The sequence below is a fragment of the Herpailurus yagouaroundi genome, unplaced genomic scaffold (genome assembly GCF_014898765.1).
Source record: "Herpailurus yagouaroundi ecotype Mexico unplaced genomic scaffold, PumYag 250, whole genome shotgun sequence".
Taxonomy (NCBI): domain Eukaryota; kingdom Metazoa; phylum Chordata; class Mammalia; order Carnivora; family Felidae; genus Herpailurus; species Herpailurus yagouaroundi.
The window spans coordinates 18,224,160-18,248,251 of record NW_024412467.1 but is presented as its reverse complement, the minus strand read 5'-3'; the positions used below and the strand labels follow the sequence as shown (position 1 = coordinate 18,248,251).

Here is a 24,092-nt window from a genome sequence, read left to right as displayed (position 1 = left end):
ATCAATACTGCCACCTTTCCAGAACTTGTGGGCAGTTCACAAATGATGCTTTAGATGATACTTTCACCAGAATCACTCAGGAGCCAAAAGTAGTTGAGCAATTTGATTTTTCTCAACTCTATTTTAGTCTCAAAGGAAACCATTTAGATTCATCAAGAGAAAGGTAAAGGGGACGACAGATCGCCACTGAAAATATTGTTTGCGAAGGGATCATGAGTTACGTGTTTACTTAGAGAAACTTAATAAAGAATTTGTAGAGTGTGTTGCCTTAAAAATCACACACACAAAGAAGATACCACAAGTTTAGTACATTCAGCTCTCTGAAAAACCACCATGTGAAACTCCACACCTGCACAATTCAGCTCCCACACCCTGGGCACGGGTGGCCGGGCGACTTGGGACTGGGTTTTACAGCTCATCCCTTGCCTGGCGCAGGACGAAGTGGTGCAGCGAGTCAAGGTCTCTGCTTCCACTGTGCTCACTGACTTTTTTCCCTCCGCGGAAAAGCAGCAATGTGGGATAGCCTCGTACCTTCAAAAAAAAAAAAAAAGTATGAAGACCAGTGGTCCAGGTCACATACAAATTGCTTCTGAGATAAACCACCACCACCACCCCCTGCCAAAAAAAACTCCTAAAGTTGTAACCAGAGAAGTTCATGGTTAAGTTAAAAAATTTTTGTTAATGTGAATTTTTGAGAAAGAGCAAGCGAGCGTGAGCAGGGGAGAGAGAGGGAGACACTGAATCCAAAGCAGGCTCCAGGCTCTGAGCTGTCAGCACAGCACCCCCATGGTTAAATTTTTAAAAGGTGCAGACCATTTAAAAAGTACAAGAAAGCAAAGCCTCGGGGTTATTCGCCTTCCAATTCAAAAGCACATTCAGGATTAGTGTCAAAGGAAGGACTTTACCCAGAAGTACAGCTTCTGGAGCTTCCGTGCATATGCCACCACCTGGGCACCCAGTGAACAGACACATTCTGATGCCACAGGTCCAGGTGGGGCCTGACTGTGCATTTCTGACAAGCCCCCTGCTGATGCCCAGCCACTCTGTGGCCCCCGCGGAGTCACAAGAATATACATCTCCAGCTCTTTTCTAAGGCTTTAAGGCACCAGAAAAAATGGCACCTTCGAGTGATGAGTAAATGACGTCTGTGTTGCACCTATTCTCAATCTAATGAGGGAACTCCAGAGCCCCCAGATGTTTTAAGAAAACCGCACAAAAGCAAAAATGTGAACTACAAACCTTTTGGGCTATCAGACTGTGCTAGCAGCTCAGAAAGAAGGCAACGCTTCAGGACAAAACCAAGTGGAAGCCTGGCTGGCTGGGATAGTCCCTTCAGAAGTCAGGGGTTTCCCTTACTCAACCACTGTACTTTAAGACACGCTCAGGGCTGAACAATAAGCCACTTAGGGGCTTGAGACGAGGCTGCAAGTCAGCTGACTGTTCAGCCAGCAAGTGGCCGTGCCGAGGTGGCACCTCCTTCTTGTTACCGCCCAGCCTTCTATGCAGACAGCAAGGCTTCAAGTCCCCCTTGAGAGGTGTGTAACCAGTGGGAGAAGAAAGCCCTTCCTCGGGCAGAGCATCTCTTTTGCTTTTCAAAACGAAAATGAAGCAACAGCCTCAAAAGGACACAAGGAGCGCTTCGCAAAGACGACGAGGGCCCTGTGGTTTGTCCTGGTTGAGGCCACCACACCAGATGACAGCTCCATGTGGGCGTGCTCCTGATACTCAGGGTCCCCGGGAGGGTTTTCTTCTGCATGTACCCACCGAGTACTTGCTGCAAATATTCCGTTCCGCAGTACAGTCCACCTCCGCAATCTTGACCTCTGCCAAACCAGGGAATTCCTTTCTAGAGAGTTCTTCCCAAGTAGGAGCCAGATTCTTACAATGACCACACCTAGGAATAGGACAACGACAGCTTTATTGAAGTCTTGGTTCAAGCTCACTCACCTAAATCCAGCTGCCGAGCCAAGCCTTGTTTCTTCTGTACGAGGCAGTCCGCAATTGCCTAGAAATGTGTAAGATATCAGATTCCCCCCTGGGTGCGCTAACATTTCCTCCTCCTCTGTCCCAGACACGGAATTCGAAGCCCATCCAAAGTAGGCTTTTGGAGAACTGAATGGAAACAGGCTGGTCTGGAAGCAAGTTTAGATTCTGAGACCATTTCCAGGATGTGGTAAACTGAGCTAGCTGGATTATGAATGAACCAAGTGCACCATGAGCAGGAGTTGATGAACAGAAAAGAAAATGGACACCAAAAACTTCTTTTAAAGACATTTCATTTTAGATTTGATTGCTGTGGTCTCAAAATGTCAGAGCAGCCTGAAAGCTTCCCTGAAACGTCATCCATTCGCTGTGAGCAGTGAAGTCCGAGCCAAGTTCTGTGCAAACCCTCCCCTTCCCCAGCACTTTACCCCTTCACTGAAAGGGGATCTTCTGTCCTCACACTTGGTCTATATGGCTTAGGTTCAAAAAAAAAAAAAAAAAGAAAATAATAGATTTAAAGGTGTTATTGACTAGTGTTTCTATTCTTTAAGAACAAAAGTTGTACAACTCCTGTGAGTCGCGTGCTCCCTGACTTCTCTTCTCTGCCCCTGTGGTTTCTCATCAATACCCGGAATGAAAACAAACCGAAGAGCAGAAGTGACACACTGGACCTTACTTGTTCGTGTTTAGAAACAAAACCTAACACTCTCCTTGAGACCGTGCTTTTCTAAGCGGATTGTTTGTGAAGACAAAGCACTCTTCCCGTTTTACAGCTCAGAAAACAGAGATTCAAAGGAAAGAAAGGACATGCAGAGTTACAGCAGTGCAGGTGACTCTTGGCACCTGTCACCTGCCCCACTTCAGGGAGCCTTGGGCACAAAGTTGGTGTCGCCCTCTCTGCTCCGGTCTCTGAGGACCATGCAGCAGGAAGGTTCGGGTAATTGGGTAACATATAGGACGGCTGCCCAGGAGCCCCATGGGATTTCTCTACAACGTCTCAGACACTAAGGAGCAAAGCTACATCGTGATATGGATGTTTGATCTATCTGGACAAGGGCAGATACCACAAAGCTTAACTTTTATATGGCCATCCTAATTCTCTATTGTCACATTGTCATGTTTTCTCCAAAACAGACTGAATTTTAAAATAAACTGGCCTCATTCTCTATAAATAACTTCATGAGTACCACCAAACCGAACTTCAACATACCTGAATATAGGTGCAAACAATAACCTTTCCTCATTTCCTAGAACCTAACCTATGTATAAATGTAGCAACATCTAGGCCCAACATCGAGTCTAGAGCGGTGCCTAATGAGCAGAGAACTCTGATGGGGCTCAAGTGCACTGAGACAACGGCCACTTACCATGGAGCATAAAACTTGATGAAGGTTATTCCTTCTGCGATCGTGTCATCGAAGTTATTTTCCGTGAGTGCCAACAGGGTGCCCTGCAGGGGAGGGAAAGGCCACAGTTTCAAGGCATCACTTAGAGCAGGGATTACAGAAATACAAATCAATAATCTTTTAACAGTGCTACCGTACATGCTCCAAGGTCACACGGAGATACCTGTACAACGTGCATTTCACAAGCTACACAAGAAGGGACAATGATTCACCACAGGTAGGTCCCCAAGGTCCTGAGCCCAGGAGATGCCTCGAGGAGGTGGCAGGACACAGTCCTCCCCGGCCACTGCGGGGGGAAGAGGGGCTCAGGTGTGGCTGCTGTCATTCAGGGCTCCATGGTGTGAACCAGTTGGCTGTGTGTGGCCTGTGCCACAGTGTGCACCTCTCCGGCCCAGAGCCTCCGACGCCGACTGGAGAGTCCCAGACACCGACTCACTGGCTCACCTGATGTGCGTGCACCTGCTGTCTTTTCGAAGTGACCCTACCGCTCTCCTAGCACGTGGATGTGCACAAGTTCCCTTCTCTGTGTACTGCCTTCAGAGTCGACAGTGGCAAGACCACAGGCAAGGATACGTGTTTTACGTATCCTAGGCTTCTTAAATTCAAAGTAAACGTGCAAACTGTTCATCTAAGCTCTGGCTGGAGAATGTAGGGGAAAGGTGCCATGAGGCAGCCTGCTCTAAAGCAATTTGGTCTTTACAATTCTTTGCAGAATTATGTTCCTGGGTTTCTCCAGAAATGGATCTGTGATTCTCTCACGAGAGCAAGAATATGATGATTTATCATGTGGCTAAACATACCAGGGCTGCTCCGCTTGAGTCTGGCATCGAGTAACGCGTGTCAGTGACTCGGAGGCGAAGCCCGCCAAGGGGCCCATTGTAGAACACTACCATCTTTCTTTATGTCCAGAAACATGACGCCATGCTCACTGAAAGACCTACTTACTGCTGGAAAACTGTGTTATAAATAGAAACTGTTCTGTGTTTGATGAAAACATCCACAGTGTATAATTACATTCAATTTGGGATGGTGACCTTTAGAACCACCGTGACACAGTCCCCTCCAACGTATGTGGTCGCAGCTACTGCAGAATCATTCGTTTACTTCTTAAACCAAAGCTCCGACTTTGAACTAACACCTAGGCAAGTCCCCAACCTAAGAGTCCAACTAAGGCATGGGCTGTACGGGGCAAGGAGGCCCATTCCTGTCCCCACTCCACGAGGAGGGAGTGGATGACTGTCTATTTCCAATTCCAAACAACTAGGGCTCAGGGAGCGATGGTCCCAGCAAGTCAGGATCTGCTATGTAAATGCTGAGGGTTCAAGAATTACTGGGGGGGCCGGGAGGAGGGTGGTCACACACATCTGCACACTCACTGCTCTGGCCTCGCAGAATGAGGGCATGCTGCCCCTTCCCCTGCCCACTGTATCCTGGTGTCCCAGCTAAGGGCTTGGTGTAAATTGATGTAGCAACTTAAGTATTCTGCTTGGAAATCTGTTGACAAATAGGCCTTAGGGTTCTTAGCTAGGAAACCAAGCTCTGTTTTCCTGGAAAACATTCCCTGACTCCCTTTGAAAAATCTTTTCACCCATGGCTTCAGCATCGGCTGACGCCCAAGGCTACCCTTCTAGTGCACATATCCTTCCTGCTTCAGTTCCCGAGTCCTACTTAACTGTCCACCGGACATCTCCGCCTGAATGTCCACCACAGCCCTGAAAATCAGCAACTTGAAAACTGACCTGATCACCTCCCTTCCCCCCGCCCCTCAGTCCTTCTCTCACGCTTGGTGCCCTTGACCACCAGGTATGCCACAACTCTGGTCATCTCCTCACCCCACCTGCCCGACTGTATTCAGGAGGGTGAGGCTCCTTACGCTTGCTGTCTCCTGGTCTCCACCCTCTGTCACAGTCTTAGTTTCGGGGTCTCATCATCATTTTGGCCTAATACACTGACTTCCCCTCCCTTTCATACTTTCCATCTCTTTCTGCCAGTCATCTAAAATTCAAATCTGCTCAAAACCCTCTGCTGGATCCCTATAAATATACGATGAAGCTCAAAATCCTTGGCTGGCCGACAAAGTCCTCTATGATCCACCTCCCCTCTCTGGCATCCTGCACCGCACCCCCTGTCCTTTTCACCCCCTTCCCTCCAGCTGACGGCTGGCCCTGCCCCAAATACGCCCAGCCGATTACACTAACGCGCTTCTGCTCACGCTCTTCCTCAGACAAGTCTTTTCTCTCCACGTCCACCACGTCTCTGCAGCAATTACCAATTTGCCTTTCAGCTCTTCAAGTGACATTTCCTGCCTGCCTGCCCCAATCATGACTGGGCCTGCACACTCCTGGGTCACACACCTAGGACATCTGCTTCTCCAAGTTCTCATCTGTCTCCCCTCTAGACCAGGTACCCTTCACAGGTAGGGAAAGAGTCTTATTATTTGCCTTTGTTTCCTGGTGGCCTGGGACAGTGTCTGAAATGTAACGGGCTCGATAAATGCAGAACAAGTGGATCTGAAACCTTCCACTGGGTGAATGAAGACAACAGCACAGTAAGTCAGAGACTGCCTGCCTAAGCAAACTAAATGTCCTCGGGCAATGTGCCTTTCAGTTCCAACGTGTACATCTTTCCTGCTGCAGACCTTTCAGGGGCCTTTACCACACAGTGAAAGTCAAATTACTGTAGCAGGTGGTGGAAATGGACAGAAACGGGGGCCTAACAGCAGCCAAACTTTCAGGTAGCACATGCCCTCAAGTACAGGGATTACTGACTCAAAAAGGGACGACTTTTCCAGAGCTTTTGACGCCAAATACTCCTAGGATTTGTCTCACGTTTATTTCAGAGGAGCTCCCAGGTTTACCCCTTACAAGCATGTTAAAAGTGGCTGAAAGAAATGTCTCACGTTGAAAAGTCAGCCTCAGGCCAACCATCTGAACTACTCTCTGCTGACCCCCAACTGCCGTTCTGTGCAAAGCATTTGAGGAGAGCGTCCTCTGTGGGCAGGAGGTGGTGGGCCACCCCCGGCGCTCCTGATCGCAGCGGACACCCACCTTGGCCGCGGGCTCAGTGGCTGGCACTGGGGCCTCTGACGGCTCGACAGCCTCCGGGGCCCCCTGCTCCGTGCTCTGCAGCTGTGATTCCACATACTCTCTCAGGGACTCCAAATCCCGCTTGCCTTTGTACTGGTCAATCTGTCCAAGGTAAGGGCCGCACAAAAATGCTGTCAGGTTAGTACACTTAAGTGTTCTGAATCGCTCAAACCTCGTCCCGACCCCACTCACCCCCATGAGACCTCCACTGATGCCGTCACCCTGGCGGTGGGGACTGGGCAGCATTCGCACGCTCATATTCACACGAGAGTGCACGTTACAAACCAAACACCTCAGCTTTGGGGAGAGAAGCCTCCTGCAGAGCCCAGAGTCACCACTGGGGCCGACTCTGGTGTGCTGAGAAGCTGACCATCGGCCAGGGATAGACAGGAGAGTGGGAGTGAGCGCCAGTGACCGGGAGCCAGTGTTGACTCCACTCAACGGTTGTGGCCAGAGCACAGCTACAGCCGGCGGTACGCCCGAGCTATTCTAGTGCTAACCTCAGCCGATGGGAATGCTTCAAAATAGCAGGACAACTGACCGTTTTTGTCAACTACCCAAATCTTACTAATTGAGGCCAAGACGTTTTTGTTGATTATGTATGCCTTGAAACCAGTGTCCCAGGCACCTGGGTGGCTTAGCTGGTTAAGTGTCCAACTCTCAGTTGTAGCTCAGGTCGTGATCTCACGGTTTGTGAGATCAAGTCCCGAGTCAGGCTCTATGCCGACAGTGCAAAGCCTGCTTGGGATTATCTCTCTCCCTCCCTCCCTCTGTCCCTCCTCCACTCGTGCTCGTGCTCTCTCAGATGAAATGAAACTTAAAAAAAAAACTCCTTCTGCCCCTCCCCTGCTCACACACACATGCATACTCATGCACTCTTCTCAAAAAAAAAAAAAAAAAATTAAAAAACAAAACAAAACAAAACAAAACCAGTGCCCAAACAATTCATACTGGCAACAGCCCACTGTGGTTAAGAGAAGCACTTGGTCTTGATACCAGGACCTGAAGACGTACGTACCTTTTGACCATCTCGGAACCACAGAAGAGTGGGATAGCCACGAACCTGGTTTCCTGAACAGAGTTCATAGTGCTGCGTACAGTCGACCTAAAAATAAAGTAAGACCAGATTCTCAGTTCCTTTCTTCGTGAGCCTCCCTGCTAAATGGATCACTGGGCACTCAGTACTTTACATACTTCATCTGTAGCATCTCTGCCAGCAAGTGGCATTTTGGGGAGAGACTTCCTAAAACCTACCCCAAAATACACCTGAGCTAAGGGAGCAGGGGGATGGGATTTGTTTGAGAGACATGACTTATTTATCTCACTTAAAAATGCCAATTTTTAGGAAGCAACATTTTACCTGGAGCATGTTAGCAGATGGAGAAGGGGAGCCTAGCCTGACATCTGGGGAGGGGAGGCCTGGCCGTCGGTGAGAGAGGCCCACACCAACACCAGCTGCGATATTTATTCTCATGTTCACACTTAAGGAGTTTTGAAACAGGAGTATTCAGTATAAAATAAAGATAACTCAAAAGATATCAAATTAAGGTGATTATATGTTCTGAATTCCATAAGCTCAACTATTACAGCTCTTTAAATTTGTTTCACTTAAATCTTATCAAGATTCTGCATGTTCAACATTTTCATGAAACCGTTTATCCTAAGTCACTTCTCTTTGATTTTCTACTGATGTTAAAATCAGCTATGTGGGATACTAAGTTGTTGTTTTTCAGGATATCAACAAAGTAGGATAAAAATATTACATTCACACCTAAGACTGAAGTCGGCAGTTAAAGTATTAAACTGAAGCACAGGAAGCCCCAGCCTGAAGTCTGGGTGGGGGGCATTCAGAGTCCAGTCTAAGCCAGCCGCACACATGTCCGGAGACGGAGGCCACAGCCCGCATGGGCAGACTGTGTCGGCTCACACCTGGTTCTACTAGAAATCTCTACAGACATGACCTGAAAATAATCACCCATGACAATTCATAAAATAGTTTAAAGTAAGGATATAAGGAATGGGGAGGATAGAACACAAGAAAATTATGACTACTTCCACGATATGTTCAATAAATATAAAATTATAAGAACACATATAACTAGAATACATAATTGAAAGTGTTTAACAATGGGGCACCTGGGCGGCTCAGTCAGTTAAGTATCCGACTTCGGCTCAGGTCATGATCTCACCATTCGTGAGTTTGAGCCCCGCGTCGGGTTCTGTGCTGACAGCTGAGAGCCTGAAGCCTGTGTCTCCCTCTCTCTCTGCCCCTCTCCTGATCACTCTCTCTCTCTCTCTCTCTCTCAAAAACATACGAACATTAAAAAAATAAAAGTGTTTAATAGGCAACAGTGAAAATCCATTGAACGACAACTATTACAACTTACCAGGCATCTGCTTCATGCCAAACATCGTACTGAGCATCTGACTTCCATACTCTCCCCGCGCCACCTCCCCCCGCCCCAGTTAGGTCTTATTGTGGTTTTGCAAAGGGGACACTGAGGTGTGGAGAAGCTGTCAAAAAGGCTGGCCAGCCAGGTCTGCCTGGACCCTAAGCTTGTGCTTTTGGCCATCTCCCTGTCCCAGGCAGATCATCTCATGAGCTGCAGTTCTGGAAACGCAGCATTCCTTCTGTATACAAGTCAGGCCTTTGGCAAAGTAAAACATGAGATCTTTATAAAAGGAAACCCATGCCTGGATGTCTGGTGGATGCCAAAGGCTGGGTGAGATGAAAAGTGCTTGATGGCCCGGGAGCTGCTCTGGAGATTTCCAGAAAATCCACTTATACAGAAGTTGTTAGACACCACTTCTGGCTTCTCTCTGCAAAGTGGGGAAAGCTGGAAAGACTCCCAGGCAGCAGTGAAAGCTGGGGCTCACTGGAGGGGGACCTTCTGCATGCCTCTGTGAGCACAGGGCTGAGGCTCCTCTAGGGGACAGCTCTTGGGTGAAGTCAAATGTGGATGGCCTCCAAGTCCGGCCAGTGAACATTCGTGAAGGCTGTGCCCCGTATCTTTGCAGAAAGGGCTCTGGGGCTGCCAGTTCAGAATTGGCCATTGCTTCAAAATAAACAAAGGAGCCAAAGCCATAATTTATCTTTAGGCTGTGGAAAAGCCAGCACATTTGAAACCAGGCTGCCATCTGTGAAGGTGAAATGAATTATCAAGTGGCACACTAAATGGAATTAATAAATCAAGTTTGCGACTTTGCACACAGAATGAATAATGGGCCACTCTGCTAATTAATCCAGCCAAAGGCGGTCTATTTCCAGTTTAATAAGGGCTTTCACTTACCTTGCCAATCTTGACAGTTTCAGAATGTTCAAGGCCTAGAGCCAGCTGCTCCCAGGTTGGAGCCAGAGCTTTGCAGTGACCACACCACGGAGCGAAGAACTTGATAAAGTGGTCGCCTTCAGTGGAGAGCCAAGACAGAGGAGGGAGAAGGAGTGACTTAATACCTTACTCAAGATCGAATGCAAGGATCTGATCTTTGTCCTCTCGCAAAACTAACTGCAGTATGAGCCCTTTAACTGGTAAAAAAGAGACTCCATCAAGTAAGTATATACCCATGAACTCATAGCAATCCTCAAAACAAAATCTAATTTGTCATCTTTGGAGGACAACAGGGAACCAACACATTATTTGAAGAACTGGCAACAAACGGGAAGAATCAGGCAATTATCCCACCTTTCTTACACAAACTGCACCACTGGATAAGCATGTGATAAATGAGGGCAAGTTTCTCTCCCTAAAACAATGAAGAAAGGATGTTTTAATGAGACTATCGGCATTTGGCAACCCTGATAAGTTAACGGATCTAGGGAAACATGTTCAACCATGCCATGGGGACACAGCTGTCAGAGTCGAGACTGGGGAATTCTACAGGTCCAATAACCTATGTGCTCAGCAAAAGGATACAAGGAAGAAAAACATGTTGGGGGAACGTGTAGATTGAGACGGAAGAGAGACGTAGGTAAAATAAAGAACAAATTAAACTATAATGTAAGGAAGGCACATCTGGATAGTGAATGATGAAGAAAAGCAAGGAAAGTGCCTCCTTGAGGGCAGGAAGACTGGGACTTGGATAGGGCACGGGGTGACTGGCAGTGCCATTTCTTGAACTGGACGGTGGTTATAGGCTGACCACTCTATGACAACTCACTAAGCCCTACGTTTGAGGGCTTTCTGTGTCTGTGTTTTGTTTGACAATAAAACAGAAGGTTTTAAAAACAGTATCAGTGCCTTGGCTAGGAGAAAAAAACCCAAATCCATACAACATCGTCATTTGGATACTGAAGATTTTTTTCTAGGCTGTTCTGCCTTGACCAGCCTAGGGCCTGAAAGATGTCAGGCTGAGACCAGACCACAATCAGGTTGTGAGTACGTCATCAAAATGTGACGTAGGCTCACAGAAGGACACTGCCACACCAAACGCTCATGGCAGTGCTTTGTCACCCACAGCAATGACACCTTGAGGGAACTGGTGAAACACTTGATTCAAAAAACTAGCAAGTGATCCATGAGGTTGAAGCCATGCCTCTCTAGACAGATAATGACACTAACTTGTGCTGTGAGGTGGAGACAGGATGTCCAGGAAGGAACCTACCAGAGTATCAGTGGAAGCTTTAAGGCCAAGAGGTGACTGTCATTTTCTGAGGACAGATCCTCATGTGAGCAGCACAAGGTGGCATCTCCACAATGCTGCCCTTCAGGCACGATTTGCTTAGAGAGAGTCCTAGCTGGGCTTATGGGAACTAAAGTGAACCCCCTACTGGGGAAAACACCCTGAAATTGTACTGTCACCACCACCCCCTCCCCCCCAGAGCCCTGGTACAAATAACAACCTTGAACACAAAGGGAAAACAAAGGAAGGCATCACAGTAAGTTATTTTAGACCTTAAGTTGGGGGGGGGGGGGGTTCAACCCCCCAGCGGGCATTAAGTTACAGGGCCAGACATAATGTTAAGCCCTTTTCACAATGTTTCCAGCCCAGTCTTACAGGAGGACTTCTCTCCATGGCAGCATTTGAGAATGGAGAGCAACAAGGAAGCTGAATTTGCTTTCAAGTCATTCAGTGCTGAGCCAATTGTTCCGAAACATGTGAATAAAGGACTTATGTGTTATTTACGTTAGAAACCGTATATAGATCATTTTACTATTTAGGAGAGCGTTTTCAAAAAAAAATGAGATGTGGTACAAAAAACCGTTTTAAGTGTCAAGAACACCTACTCTGATTCACACGTTAAAATGGTCCCATTAAATTCTAGTTTGAACACATAAGAGAAACTTCTGTTTCTGCCTCTGGTCAATAAGCATATGATTCACATTAATATAAATAAATACTTTCTTATCCAAGGATGCGCTAACTAGTATACAAATTAAGCGTGCCCATTCATGCTTTGTGAGCTTTCCAAAACTTACATCTTTAACTAGCATTAAAACTGGCATTTCTGTAAGCAGAGAGACAAAAGGAGAAATGATTTCTAAGAGGAAGTGCACTGTACAAGGACGTTAACGGGTCCTGAAGAGACCACTGCTAAGTGCACAGATGGTAACCACGAGCCCTCAAGTGGCAGGAAGAAAGAGCCCGGCAAATCAAGGAGTGACGGATGGTCAGTGGTTCTAAAAGTGTGCGTCCCACTGTGAGCACCCATGAGCTTCACCCACCATACCTTGTGCGACGTGCAGCTCAAAGTTGCTTGCTGAGAGCTCATACAGTCCCTGCTTGCGCTCAGGAGCTCTGGGCGGTTCGACTTCTGGCTCTGGTGTCTAATAGAAACAAAACAACAGTCACTGGGTTTGTATGTGAAGACATAGAGAAACCAACTGAGGAGGTGACCTGTGTCTGTCTGGAACCTTCTGCAGATCTCCTCCCTCATCTGGCTACATCAAACCCTTGGGGCATGCTGCTGTGTTAAGGGAGGCCGAGGCAGGAACCAACTCTGTCAGATCGTCTGGGCACTTCAGCAGGAGGCCCCTCACCAGCCACACCTCCAGGAAGTGCTCCAGAATCGGCACTCAAGGCAGCCAGGGATGCCTGTCCCCACCCCAACTTGCTCTTCGCTGTCCCCAGATGAACAGAGCAGACAAACTGAAGGAGAGGCCCACCCCAAACAAGCACACTGCCCTGTTCTTTGCAGCGTGACCTCAGATTCCACATGGAATTCAAAATGAAATCCTTGACAGACTGGCTCTAAAGGAAGTAGTACCTGAAAATACAAAGATAGCAAGATAGACACAGTGGAAAGCGAGAGACCATCAGAGAACAGGAGGGCCTGGCCATCCTCTGTTCACACAAATGGTAACAAACTGTGAAGGACTGGTAAAGGGACAGAAGAGATGGTGACTGTTTCTCGCAAGAGTGAGAAAACCATGGAGCAGACCTGAGTTGTGCTTCTTAATTCACTCAACGAAGCTTGGGACAGAAACACGTAACGCAGGAGCGAGAAGTGGCTTTTTAAAGGATGCTTCTGCCAGTCCCTGAGCGGGTACCAAGTGTGTACAACTAGGCAGTTAGCACAGGACACAAGTCTAAAGTTCTCAATTTCTGAGGCTGGATCAGAAAAATCACCATTTTGCTATAGACACGTGGATGTAGATTACTCAATTTTTATCTGGCAGTTCACACGTTTCTATGAGAAAGAATAGCCAAGTTATTAAAAGCTTCAAAAAGTGCTGACAGCTCAAAGCTGTGCAGAGTTGTAATCGTAAAGCACCGTGAAGCTTTCTCTGCTGCTGCGGGCCTGTCAAAACTTTCCAAGTGCTAAGTACCCACACGAAAAGATGCCCGACAGAATGGTGGCTAAGCAAACAGTGAGTTCCAATAATGCAAAACACTGTATATCACCCTTTATAGGATGTTCAATGCTCATTTATGAAACTTGGGGGGAGGGGGCACTGTCACTATCTGCCCTATGGCAGATACCAGAGCAGTCCCGGCAGTCATGGCAAAAACACAGTATACCACAGAAATGGGTACAGTCTTGCCCTGCTGGTGACTGTGAGCTTACAGATTCTTAAGAAAGCAATCTGGCAATGTTCATCAAGAGCCATAAAAGTAGTCTTGCTTTTTCTTTCTTTTCTTTTCTTTTTTTTTTTTTTTTTTTTTTGCCTGGCAATTTTACGTCTGGGAATATATTCTAAAAACATCACTCAAAAGTAGAAAAAAATGTCTTTTACAAAAATAAACATGCTCCTTAAGCATTTCTGATGATAGAAAAAATACACACAACCTAAACATCCATTGACAGAGAAGAGGTGAATTATGGCAAATCCACATAATATAAAATATGACCAATGTTGAGATGATATAACTATACAAAAATATCACTAGTAAAGTGAACTGTGTTTATGTGATTATGACTATTTAAGAAAAAAAATACAGAAGCAAATAGGAAAATATAAAAGTTGAAGTAGAAAGTTAAGATATAGCATCAGGGTTTCTTTTCTTTGAGTTTCTTTAATATTGCCATAACACTAAGGGGAAAACTCTAAATTTATCCTCTTTAAATATAAAAATGCATACATTAAGTTACTTAGGTATAAACACAGATGGAGAACTTTTTAAAAAGTTTTCATGTACAATAAAAGGCAAATTCTAATTGAAAAAAATGTTTGGTTTGCAATATAAGGTTTGACTATTTGAACTTTCTGACAGGAAGGCACATTGTCACTGTTTTCCAGCAATGACCTGAGATCCCTACTGCTCTGACACTAGGATATGGCAGCAGGTGGACCCCAAGCAGCAATGGCCCTTCATCTGGAGACACTGTGCCCCCAGCAGGGGCGGGGCCTCCCTGTCCCTCCCAGCCTGCCCCGAGGCTGCCGCTCCTCAAAACGGGAGCTTGAAGCACCAGAGAAGTCATTCTGCCATCCTGTTAAGGGCTACTGGTTCCTTGAAAAAACGTCCTCACAGTAGACTGGATTTTTGGTGGAATAATGGAAAACAAGTATTGTAAGTGGGGTTTTTTTTTTTTTTTTTTGAGACTGTTACTCCCTCTTTAAAATCGGCTTCCTCCACTCAGAGCACTTTTCACAGAGGAAACAATTTTAAGTTTAAATCGACATGAAAGTTCCACCTGCTCATGTAACTCTCTTGCCATGACAAAGATGCAAATTCACTCCCTGAGAGGTCTGTGGCTTCCCCTGGTACCTAAAATTAGAGAAGTCCCTGCTGGACACTTATTCAGCGCTAACACCAACGCTCCTCACCACGCAGTTATAGACTTTGTAAAACGTGAGGTAAAGCAGCACCTGAGAAGCAGGTGGGTTTTGGATAAGCAGCGACATCTACAGAGAATGCGGGGGACAGCCGAAGGACCACACAGGCACCCCGGGAAACGGCACCGGGAGCAGTGGATCCCCCCCAAAGACCGCTGGAGCTGCGCATGGGCACCGACAACCCTCGGATCCGCGAAAGCCCACCTGACACAACAAAGCAGCCTTAGTGGACTGCGGGATTACAACTGCCTCCAGAGACTCTATTTCACCAGAGACACGTGGCACCGGACACCTCGTCTTTCCAGACCTGCCCCGCCAGGGCCCACACACCAGCCAATCCGCCCCGCCTCCGCGGGCCTTCTGCGCCAATCAGAACGTGCCACGCATTCTGAGTGCTTCCAGGTCAAAACCAAGGCTCCCAACATCCACTGGAGAGGGGGACGGTTATAAACGCTTAGTATAACTCTACACAGACCTACATCTTTGAAAAATATCTCAGAAATCATACGGTTCCCACCATTTCCTGATATTACCCTTAGCGCAGGGAGGGCCATTAAGACACCGACGGTATTACGAGTATTTATTACGTTAGGTTATTGGCGAGGCCAGTGAGCACCTTTGGGGACTGAGAGTGCAGAGGACAAGGAGGGAGTCACCCTGCTGTACCGCTCGCGGTTGCAGGAGAGGGCCAAAGCCGGCCTGGACTGGACCCCAAGTCAACCCTGTGATGCTAAGAAATTAGTGTAACTGTATTACATGCGAGACTGGCCCAGAGGTTTATGTCAGGAAGTGGGAAGCATGCACCTGTGAGATGCTACTGGAATATTCACAAATGACACTCTGCCAGGGCTGACTCTGCAGCCAAACAAGAGCTAGGAAGGCAGGTATGATAACACAAGTTGGGCAAAATGGGGGTAACTGTGGAAGGTGGGGGCAGGCACACGGGGCCATCTGCATTACACAGCTCCTCGCTCATGCACCGAAGATAAGACTCTTCCTACTTCTGTTCATGTTTGAATATTTCCCTAATAAAAAGCTTTTCAAAAGTTCATCTGTTTCCACCAAGATACTCAGAGCAGTGAAAATAGAGACGGAAAGTAGAAGGACTGGCTGCCAGGGGCTGAGGGGAAAGGCTGGGGAGTTGTTTAACGGGGACATGGTTTCAGTTCTACAAGGTGCAAAGAGTTCTGGGGACGCGTGGTGGGGATGGCTGCTCAACAGGGCGCATGGACTTAGCACCACTGAATTTGTGTACTCAAAGTGGCTAAGATGGTAAAGTTTATGTGTATTTTACCAAAATCAACAAAAATTGAGAAGGGAAAAAAAGTTCATTTTTACTTACAGCATCAATTAGTTCTAAAAGAGTAAAAAGTTCCTTTGAAATGGTAGCTTTACTTTTTTTTGCCTGAAGTGGCCTCTTTATTACCCCGAAACTACAGGAAGAAAGAGCAGGCGGGAGGCAGGGAAGCCTCATGTGCACTCACCGCAGGCTCCTCATTCAGCGTCTGCAGCATCCAGTTTTCCAGTGTCTGGAAATCCCGAGGACCCTGGTACTTCACAGCTTCTTGGCCAGGCTTGAAAAACTTCAAGCTGAAAGGGTGACAGAGGACAGGACAGAACAGACTGTTAAATCCTTCAGAGTGCTCCGAGTAGACAGCGCTGTCCCGTCGGGGGGCAAGCTTGTGCAGGGAGGCAATCAGTGGACCGCAGCCAGGCACAGACCTGCTGCCCTCTGATACAACAAATACGCTCTAGATAAAACTTAATAGAGGGTGTCCAGGACGGAGGAGTGGGGGCAGGGAATATGGCTACTGACAGAAGAAAAGAAACACAGACGAGCACTTTTTGGTGAGCTGTTCATCCAAACATCCTTATCACTTCTATGGCACATCTGTGGACTTTGGCAATAGGAGCCCGACGTGCAGGAGCAGAGTGTCAGAAGTCAAGATATGCAGATATCAGAACTGTGGTTTGAAGAGCTAACTCCCCAAAGGCCTTAGAAGGAAGTTTCGTAGCAGTACAAGAAAACCAGCACATTAGCCGGAATCAGCACTTTAATCACAACAGGCTTACAGGCCTTGCCCTCTCTAAGATCCTGTGATGGACTTAGGGTGACATCCCTAATGTGCCTCCAATAAAGAATATGTGCCCCGCTTCCTCAGTAGCTTTTACTTTTACGACTGTAACAAAAAGCTAAACTCACCATTTTGGCCAGTACATCCGTTACTTCGTGAACTTTAACACTTTAAGCAACCCCAATGATCTCACAATCACGAATGCCCACACCCACCCCTGGGACCTCAGGAAGCTCTAGAAACGTGTTATGCCCACAGAGCTAGAAGATGCTTAATGTACTCCTCCACCCCCAACTCTCTCTTCCAGAAGGCACCTCCCCCACCACAGCTCTTCAGAGTGGAAAAGGAGGTGGATCCTCAAACTACTAGGAAGGAACAGGCACTACCAAACCCATTCCTCATTTCTTTGCTAACATTAAAATGCAGTAAAACCTAACCTGTGACTTTTTCTGATTTGGTGTGCACTGAGCAAAACAAAAATAAACAATTTTTTTTTTAAATTTCTTCTTACTGGATTAGAAATCTTCTTATCCTGCCCAAGCCTGGGTTCTTCCTTAGGTTCACAGAGCCTAGGGGATAAAATCAGAGCTTCCTTTACAGACCTTTCAGTCTGTTCAGGGCATCTGGGATAGGGAGTGGGCCCTGGGGTACAAGCCTAAAGGACAGCCCCAAACTTTCCTGCTATTCCCAAACCTCCACAGGGGCATCTGCTTTTCCTGGTGATCTGTTTCTCTTTCAAGGAGACTGTAAGGGGGAAAAAAAATCTCCATTTATGGGTCACTCTGGAAATCTGTGATCAAAATCCTAGCACAACTGAGGAGACAGTGCTACTGGCTGATTTGTGTCCCCCAAAGCAGATCTGCTGAAGTCCAAGCCTCCTGTCCCTCAGGATGTGACCTTGTTTGGAAATAGGATCTATATACAGGCAAGCAAGTTCAAATGAGGTTACGAGGATGGGCCCTACCTAATCCAATATGGCTGGGATCCTTTTTAAAGGGTGAAATTTGGACCCAGAGAGAGACATGCACAGAGGCTGAAGGCCGTGTAAGGGCAGAGGACTGGGGTGCTGCAGACACAAGCACAGAACCCCAAAGACTGCAGCAGCCACCAGACACTAGGGAGAGGCAGAGAGGGGTTCCCCTCCGAGTTTCAGAGAGATCATGGCCCTACCAATGCCTCAATGTTGGGCTTCTGGCCTCCTGAACTATGAGACAATAAATTTCTGGTCTCTTTGGCCACGTGGTTTGTGGTGCTTAGCTTCGGCAGCCCTAGCAAACCTCCTTCAGCCCTGCTCTGGCTCACGGTTTCCCAGATAATAAAGATTCCTTACTGGCTCAACAGCATGGCCTCAAAACATTTTTCTAAGCACAGTGAGCCATCCCTAGGAACATAGGAACCCAAACTCCCTCCCTGTGCAATCCTTTATTTCAGTTGAAGGTACCAGGGTTAGAATGACATAAAAGCGAATGCACTGACCCACGGTGCACGCTCAGGCATTTTCACTCATGTATCTCTATGACATGAGTACTGTTTCAGAGGAAGTAAAAGCTCACCCAGGTCAATGCATGAATGCCCTCATGTGTGCCCTCATGTGACTCGTTTTAATGCAGCACACCCTGCCTCCTGCATTCTATGGAAAAAAAAACAACAACCTGTTCTCGGGCACTTGTGTGTAGGGCTCTGAGGGTTACAGAAGTTCCTTGCCAAACAATGTTCAGTATAATGTGGACTCATTCTAGTTCTTTTTAACAACACAAAACCAGTGCATGGTTTTCTTGGACATACCACATCTTCTAAACCAGGACACACGATCCAATGCGGCTCGTTTAAAATCTGTGAATAACATCTATGGAGTAACTGACGTCGTAGCCAGAGAGCTCCTATGACCAGGTTTTGGTGGAACCCTCTACTGCCCCCTCTGGCGCCCCCTAACACTTGCCCTTCTCAGCCTATCACCAGTCCTGTCTCACTTCCTGGTGGTGTGGTTGGTGGTGTACATGGCCACACACAGCCAGCTATTTAACAGTAGACACCTCAGCCAATCATCTCTGTTGCCCTTGTATCTTGAAAGTAACAGGTTCCAAACAGGTAAACATCTACCTCCTCCGTGTGTCCCACTACTCACTGACAGCTTCTTTGCGATGCCCCTCATCTAAGCTACGTTTACTTTAAAGGCAATGCTATGAACCACAGGGCAATGGTACCTATCGTAGGCACACATCGTAGTTGATCTGATTTGAATCATGGCACTTGGATTAGCAGCAGTCACCAAAGAGCAAGAATTCCAGTGTCCTTTATGAAAATGCCAAATTTCTAAACATAAGGGAAAACTTTAACATTTATTGAGTATGCTGAGGTCAGTATTTACAAACACGTAATTTCATACAACAATGAGGGTGGTGGGGGTGTGGGGGTGGGGGGGGGCGGTAAGGTATCAACATCCTACTTTAGACTCAGAGGTTAAACAGCGTGGCCAGGACTGCATGATAAGTAAACAGTAGAGCCGGGATTCAGACCTGGCTTCTAGGTTCCAACCCAGAGTTCCTTCCACTTTTCCATGCCACCCCTCGGGTTTGAAGACAGGCCCAGGTTTTATAAGAATTTACTTCATTCATCAATTTGAATAAATATTTGGGGAATCGCAGTGGCCAGCCCCTCCCCCATCTTTTTGGACACAGCTTCTTCCCTTTTTTGGAGCAGAGCTCTTCATTTTAACGCCTGCCATGTGGTCTGAGGGCACTGCTGTCTTCCTACAGTACCTGCCTCTCTGGCCACAAGGACTGTCTGGGGCGGACACTCCACCCCAGCTGGGCCCATCGGTAGTGAGCCCGAGCCCACCGTGGCAACAGAGAGATGCAGAGCTGGAAAGTTAAGTCACATTAAGGAGGTAAAGGTAAAAACTGGCCCCTAAGCCCTTGGAGGGGAGCCTCAGAGCCTCTTCCACAGCTTTCTAAGTCATCCCTCTATTGCTTGTTAAGCCAGTTTCAATTTCTACTTCTTAAAACCAAAAAAACCTGTTTTAACTGTCAAGAGAGTAAGTAGCACCGCTGGTCAGAACTGCCATATTCCAGTTTGTCACTTTTCTTTCCAACAGAAACAGCCCTTGTGCTAGTCACATGGGAAAATTACTCCAGGAAGGATGCTTAAGTATAGCAGAGTGACCAAAAACTCAAAGTAAAATTGATGACAAAGTATGCTCGTTGCATAAAGGTACTTGTGAACATCAAACCTGACAGGACCCCATGGAGACCGCCATTTCTGTCTCACAAACACATTCCCTTATAGACAGGAAACCCGACACTGATTAATGAAAGGCTCTTTCCAAATACAGCACAAAAAGACATCTAATATAGACAAGACAGTGTTAAGTATAACCTCTCCCTGACACCAGGGACTGCCTGCTTACATTTATCATCTCCTCACTCTTCAGAACTACATAAAAATTTACCAGAAGTTTAACTTGAATGTTCCTTAGCCAAGTGCAGCTGGCAAAAGGCTCTGGAAAACCTGGACCCATACGGGAAACACGGGGCCCTCCCACTTACGTGGGGTATCCTCGGACCCCCTGGGCGGAGCACACATCTGACTCGGCTGTGCAGTCTACTTTAGCCACGTAGACCTTGGCATCCTCCATGCTGTTGTACTTGTCTCCCAGGTCATTCCAAGTGGGCTGCAGCCGCTGGCAGTGTCCACACCTGGAACAAGGGGAGGGGAGCAAGCACAATGAATATCGGGTCAGGGGGTGCCGGGCCACCTCTTCACCCATTTCCATACGGCAGTGGACCTTTCTGATCCTTTCTTTATACTACAGCAGGGAAGGATGCCTCACAATTACCACAGAACCTCACTCCTCGGCCTCCAGCCCCCCAAAGAGTTCCCGCATTGTTCTCAGCAGGAAACCGAAACATAGCAAGGTGTTGTGACAGATCCTCCTTGAACTGGCCCCTGTTGACCTCAATCTGACCTCTGTATACCTGCTGCCCTCCTTTGCTTGCAGTTTAACCTGGAGCCAAACTGAACTACTTGCGGTTTTCTGAAGGGGGACAGACTGGCTTGCACACGGGCATTGGTACACACCCTCTCTGACGCCTCCACCCTAAGCCCACATGGCAAATTCCTATTTGCCCTTCAGGTCTGGTTTGGGTATCGCTTCCTCCAGCAAGTCGGCTCTGACTACCCAGGCTGTCTGATGCCATTCCCTTCTCTTCTTCTTCTGGACAGTTCCCTTGCTCTCCTTGTACTGCAGCAGCTTCACACTGTCTGCCATAATCGCCCCTATTTTATTTAGTCAGGACTCTCTACTAAATAACTAAGTATCTGCCAACGCGAGGCAACCTCAAAATTCACTCAATTCTGCATTTTCCCCAATGAGAAACTTTAGATAAGTTTGTGGCTACCCCAACTTCTCGGTTTGATGCAACCAAATGTATACTTCTGATATTCGCTGTACGAATTTGAGAGTACATTTTTAAATCCCCTATCATTTATTTATTTTTTTTTTCAACGTTTATTTATTTTTGGGACAGAGAGAGACAGAGCATGAACGGGGGAGGGGCAGAGAGAGAGGGAGACACAGAATCAGAAACAGGCTCCAGGCTCCGAGCCATCAGCCCAGAGCCTGACGCGGGGCTCGAACTCACGGACTGCGAGATCGTGACCTGGCTGAAGTCGGACGCTTAACCGACTGCGCCACCCAGGCGCCCCAAAATCCCCTATCATTTAAAATAATACATTAACTTAGAATTATTGCTTCTTGCTACTCTTCCCGTTTCTTGACAGCATCAGCATTTTGTCCATCACTAAATCTACTTTTTCAGTCCTATAACTGATCACCTTTTTTAATTATCAGCTCTCTGTAGTGCCATATTTGAATACTCTATGAGTCAGCATGGAAACTTTATCTCAAGCTTCAGGTGCAGTCACAGTAGCATTATGGCACGTAGGAGTTTTTGTTGTGTTTTTTGTTTTTTCCACCTGATGTATATTCATGGTATCTACAAAGAAACTGGCTGCCGTACTGCTTTTCAAAGTGATCTTTAAGATGCTTACTTATAGGGGTGTGTGGTTGGCTCAGTCAGTTAAGCACCCACTTGATTTTTGGCTCTGGTCATGATCTCACAGTTTCATGAGTTCAAGCCCGAGGTCACTGAAGGTGCAGAACCTGCTTGGGATTCTCCCTCTCTCTCTCTTCCCCCTGCCCGCCCAAATAAATAAATAGATAAACGTAAAAAAAAAATAAATGCCTGTTTATAAAGAATACCCAACACTCAAAATGGTCACTATGTCCTCAAAGTAATTTTTCAACAAAATCAGTGTTACATTTCTTTGCCTCTTTACTTTTCTGACAGATGACCTCCGTTATAAGCACTGAAAGGCAGCACCAAAAAAGTCTGCCTCAAGCTAATGTGTCTTCCCTAAGCAGCACTTTCCTGGCCAGCTAAGAGAATCCTTGCTTTATAAGAAACTCAACTACAAAGTGATTCCCTCTTTTCTGGAAGATAATTGTGAAGGAAAATCAGAATTATACCTAAGTTGTATTAAGTTATATAAGTTATACAGCTCAAGTGCTGTGAAGACAAGCACTGTTCCTTTTACAACTTTATTTCCAGTAACCAGCACATGCTTAACGGGTACTAAATGTCTGGCAATGTCTTAGTGATGGATCATCCACAGGTGCCATGTAGTGGGCACTTCTGGTTTGGGACCGTTGTGGCTACAGTATGAACCTTTGGGACAGTAGCTGAATTCAAAATCTTGCATCTGTGGCCACGTAATAGAGCAAAGCCACCTGGCCCTCCTAATCTGACAGTCACCGGATTCAAGGTGATGCGCATCGGCCATACAGAAGCCGTGTCCTGATGTTAGCACAAAATCTACAGCCAGATAACCTTACATCTGCCAGGTTCAGAGTGCAGGTATACAGAGCAATATTCTCATTATATGCTGCTGCTGCCCCCAAGTTACATGTGGGCTTCCAACATTCCAGAGACTAAACCTGGAAAGAGATGGGGGGAATGGTGTAGGCCACAGCCTGTTCTATCTGAGCCCCAATGTGCCCTTAAGGTCTAACTTTTAAATGCCTTCATAGAAACCCAACATCTTTATCTAAGTATTTTGTAGTGGATAATTAAGAAGCAAACAAAAACTTTAAAGAGCTATGTTCCTAGGAACATCCACCTAAAAGTCTGTAAGTCATGGGTCCCCTGGGTGGCTCAGTCAGTTAAGCTTCCGACTTCGGCTCAGGTCATGATCTCGTGGCTTGCGAGTTCCAGCCCTGTGTCAGGCTCTGGTACTGAGGGCTCAGAGCCTGGAGCCTGTTTAGGATTGTGTGTCTCCCTCTCTCTCTGCCCCTCCCCCACAAAAGTGTGCGCTCTCTCGCTCACCTTCAAAACTAAACATTAAAAAAAAATCTAAATCTGTAAGTCACATACGCTGAAAAAGGAGTTTACTTAATACGAAGTGCCCAGTTGCCAGTCTTCTCACTCAGTCTAGGACTCGCTGGTATTACTGAGACTCCAAAATTAAAACCCCTTCGGCACTGCGCAGACTTCCTATGTCTACATGTCAGCTTTTCTTTAAAAAATAAAGATGGGGCGCCTGGGTGGCGCAGTCGGTTAAGCGTCCGACTTCAGCCAGGTCACGATCTCGCAGTCCGTGAGTTCGAGCCCCGCGTCAGGCTCTGGGCTGATGGCTTAGAGCCTGGAGCCTGTTTCTGATTCTGTGTCTCCCTCTCTCTCTGCCCCTCCCCCGTTCATGCTCTGTCTCTCTCTGTCCCAAAAATAAATAAACGTTGAAAAAAAAAAAATTAAAAAAAAATAAAGAAAAAAAAAATCCATGGACTTATTCCACTGAAATAGGCTCCAATTAAGTAATGTATTTAATTAGAATAATACTCTGAGAATACTCCTTCACAGAGGAACTATGAATAATGAACGATTATTTTATGCTACAAAGTATTTTCTAGACCACTGGTAGGTCTAAAACTTCAAGTCGGGGCTGGTTCTTGGGAAGTTGAAACACAATGTACCCCACGGGTACACTGCTAATAAATGCCATCTCTCACTCAGACTTGCCCCCCAAAGTTGACTTAACTCCAAATGAACTGAAATACAGTTAACAGCCTGAGTATGGAAAGAAAGAGAAAAAAAGTTTCCTCCAACTTCCGCCCGCACAGTTCCTGAGCAGGACGTTTTTCATGGGCATCTTCTCTCTGTTCCTTCCTACATCGCTTCCCCCCATCGCAGTGAGCCTCTCTCCCGCTCTGGGGAAGGATGCCAAGTGCTGCAACAAGCCTGCAAACTGCCTTGTGCCCTAACACTGGCTTTG

The 24,092-nt window shown here is 46.8% G+C and overlaps 1 protein-coding gene across 1 annotated transcript; it reads right to left on the bottom strand.

The window, feature by feature from the left end:
- Positions 1 to 90: 90 nt before the first annotated feature.
- Positions 91 to 20,461, bottom strand: TXNDC5 (thioredoxin domain containing 5). The gene is made up of 9 exons (XM_040460569.1): positions 20,312 to 20,461; positions 16,176 to 16,281; positions 12,144 to 12,240; positions 9,766 to 9,881; positions 7,494 to 7,580; positions 6,437 to 6,577; positions 3,351 to 3,433; positions 1,765 to 1,894; positions 91 to 531 (listed from the first exon to the last, which is right to left on the bottom strand). The coding sequence occupies exons 1-9, from the start codon at positions 20,398 to 20,400 to the stop codon at positions 409 to 411; spliced, it is 972 nt and encodes a 323-aa protein (XP_040316503.1). The 5' UTR covers positions 20,401 to 20,461; the 3' UTR covers positions 91 to 408.
- Between the last annotated feature and the right edge of the window lie 3,631 nt (positions 20,462 to 24,092).